Source organism: Linderina pennispora (genome assembly GCF_002104995.1).
Source record: "Linderina pennispora strain ATCC 12442 chromosome Unknown DL89scaffold_96, whole genome shotgun sequence".
Taxonomy (NCBI): domain Eukaryota; kingdom Fungi; phylum Kickxellomycota; class Kickxellomycetes; order Kickxellales; family Kickxellaceae; genus Linderina; species Linderina pennispora.
The window spans coordinates 1-2,684 of record NW_024468344.1 but is presented as its reverse complement, the minus strand read 5'-3'; the positions used below and the strand labels follow the sequence as shown (position 1 = coordinate 2,684).

The window sequence follows — 2,684 nt, the reverse complement described above, 5'->3', positions numbered from 1 at the left end:
CTTCGGGCGGGCGGGGCGATCTGCACTGACGTTTCATAGTCTGGCCCCTACGAGCCCTACGGGAGCAAGGCGCAATTTATTCAGCGAATGGCAGGGCACCGCTCCCGCTGCATTCGTCTTGTGGTCGATAACCAATGGGTTTTTCTGCGGAGATTTGTGGCCAATTTTTCCCTTCTGTGGAGTCTGCTGCAGAAGGCAAGCGGTTCCACATGTTGGCCAAACACCGCTTCCTTGTGATCGCCTCCTCGCCCTCCGACCACGCAGAGCTCTTCATTTTTTTGCTGTTGCGGTGCAAGTATGAAATTCGCCGCCCCTGCCCCCACCTGTGTTGTTATAAAAGGTCCTCAAGCCGGCCGTTTTTTAATCCCGACTAGACACTGACATCCATATTTCTGTACCTCATTTTCCCCTGTACTCTAACCAAAATAGCAACAAAGCACAATGGCTCCTGCAATCAAGAACGACTCTGCTCCGTCCTCGCCTCCTCAGAAGACCCTGAGCCTGGGCACGGCTCTGCCGTATGCGACCCGCACTGCCCTGCACCTTAAGGGCCTGGTGCCATCGGCGGTCGAGAACTTTGCGGCCCAGGAGGCCCGCGCGTACGAGCAGTTCAAGGCCAAGGGCTCGCCTCTGGAGCAGTACATTTTCCTGTCGTGGCTGCGCAACACCAACCTCAACCTGTTCTACCGCCTGGTGCTCAAGCACCTGAAGGAGATTGCTCCGGTCATCTACACGCCCACGGTCGGCCAGGCGTGCCAAGAGTTCTCGCACATCTACCCGTTTCCTGGCGCCGCCCTCGGCTGTCGACGGACTGTACATTCCGCTCAACGAGGTTGACAAACATCGACGAGATCATCAACAACTACAAGGAGTCGATTCCCGAGGGCCAGCAGCCCGAGATCACCGTCATCACCGACGGCTCGCGCATCCTGGGTCTGGGCGACCTGGGCATGAACGGCATGGGTATTCCTGTCGGCAAGCTGCAGCTGTACGTTGCCGCCGCCGGACTCGACCCGACCCGCTGCCTGCCCATCGTGCTCGACTTTGGTACCGACAACTCCAAGTATCTCGAGGACCCGCTGTACCTCGGTATCCGCCAGAAGCGTCCGAGGATCCGGAGGTAAGTCTCATCACATGATTGTTTGTTTATTCTCCGGGTCGGCCGACGGCTGCATATCTCGCCCCGGGCAGATAGGCGGTGTTTCACGCCCGGGCAAGATATAAACCATGCAGTCTTGCAGAAGGGTCTGTGCGGATCACCATGCAGCATCCCAGGCTTTTCTGTTTGCCCCGTGTGACTGCTTTTTTTATTGCTCGGAGAAATTTGTTAGTCACAAGCGCCTGCAACCTCACATGCTGACATTTGATTTCCTCCTTTTAGTTCTACGCGGCCACGGAGAAGGTCCTCAACGGCCTGACCCGCGCGTTCCCCGAGATCTTCATCCAGTTCGAGGACTTCAACACCCCGCACGCCTTTGGTCTTCTTGAGCAGTGGCGCAACAAGATCCTGTGCTTCAACGACGACATCCAGGGTACTGGCTCGGTCATTCTCTCTGGCTTCATTAACGCCATCCGCCTCGCTGGTATCCCCGCCGCGAGCAGCGCATCATGTTTGTCGGAGCCGGTTCGGCCGGAGTCGGTGTGGCCAAGCAGCTTGTCGACTACCTTGTGATCGAGCACAAGATCCCGGAGGAGCAGGCCAAGGCCATGTTCTGGTTCGTCGACTCGCGCGGTATCATCAACGCGAACCGCGGCGACAAGCTGGCGGACCACAAGATCTACTTTGCCCGGCACGACAACGGCGACACGCAGTGCAAGAACCTCGAGGAGGCCATTGAGTACGTCAAGCCGACGGCTCTGATCGGTGTCGACCATCTACAAGGCGTTCAACGAGAAGATCCTGAAGCGCGTCAACGAGCTGAACCAGAAGAACCGGCCGATCATCTTCCCGCTGTCGAACCCGCAGACCAAGGCCGAGTGCACGTTCGAGGAGGCCATGGTTGCCACGGACAACCGCGTCTTGTTCGCCTCGGGCACCGCGTTCCCGTCGTACACTATCCCGGGCACCGACGACACGCGCGTGCCGGGCCAGGGCAACAACATGTATGTGTTCCCGCCCATCGGCCTCGGAGCCAAGCTGGCCAAGCCCACCAGCATCACCGACTCGCTGATCTTTGCCGTGTCGGTTGCGCTCTCCAACACCCTGACCAAGGAGGAGGTCGCCCGTGGCGAGCTGTACCCGCGCATCGAGCGCATCCGCGAGACCTCGGCGCAGATCACCGCCGCCTTCATCCACCAGGCTGTCCGCGAGGGCCTGGCCACGGACCAGTACTGGGTTGACCTGGTCAAGGCTAACCCGGCGCCCTCGGCCACCTCGGAGATCCCCGATGGCTCGTACTCGCAGGTCGTCCTGGACGAGGTCTCCAAGCGCATGTGGGCTCCGGCCCAGTCGGCCGAGCAGTTCACGACCAAGCTCTAACTTTCCTACCTTCCCTGTGCCTATATCTTTAATTCTCAACCCATTCAAATGAAATCAATGCTGATTCATCCATGATCAAAGGAGCTGCGATTTTGTGATTCGGCGCGAGAGCAAGCACAAGGCCCACACGCGTATTCGCGTCGCCTTGGCGTTGCGCAGTACGCTGCCAAAAAGAGGCTCAAGAGCGCAACATCCTTTCTCCCCT

The 2,684-nt window shown here is 58.7% G+C and overlaps 1 protein-coding gene across 1 annotated transcript; it reads left to right on the top strand.

The window, feature by feature from the left end:
- Positions 1-441: 441 nt before the first annotated feature.
- DL89DRAFT_276531 (malic-domain-containing protein) lies at positions 442-2,479 on the top strand (the record flags this gene model as incomplete). The annotated part of the gene is made up of 6 exons (XM_040889394.1): positions 442-813; positions 852-1,120; positions 1,242-1,245; positions 1,382-1,583; positions 1,622-1,842; positions 1,883-2,479. The coding sequence occupies 6 exons, from the start codon at positions 442-444 to the stop codon at positions 2,477-2,479; spliced, it is 1,665 nt and encodes a 554-aa protein (XP_040739248.1).
- Positions 2,480-2,684: the final 205 nt, after the last annotated feature.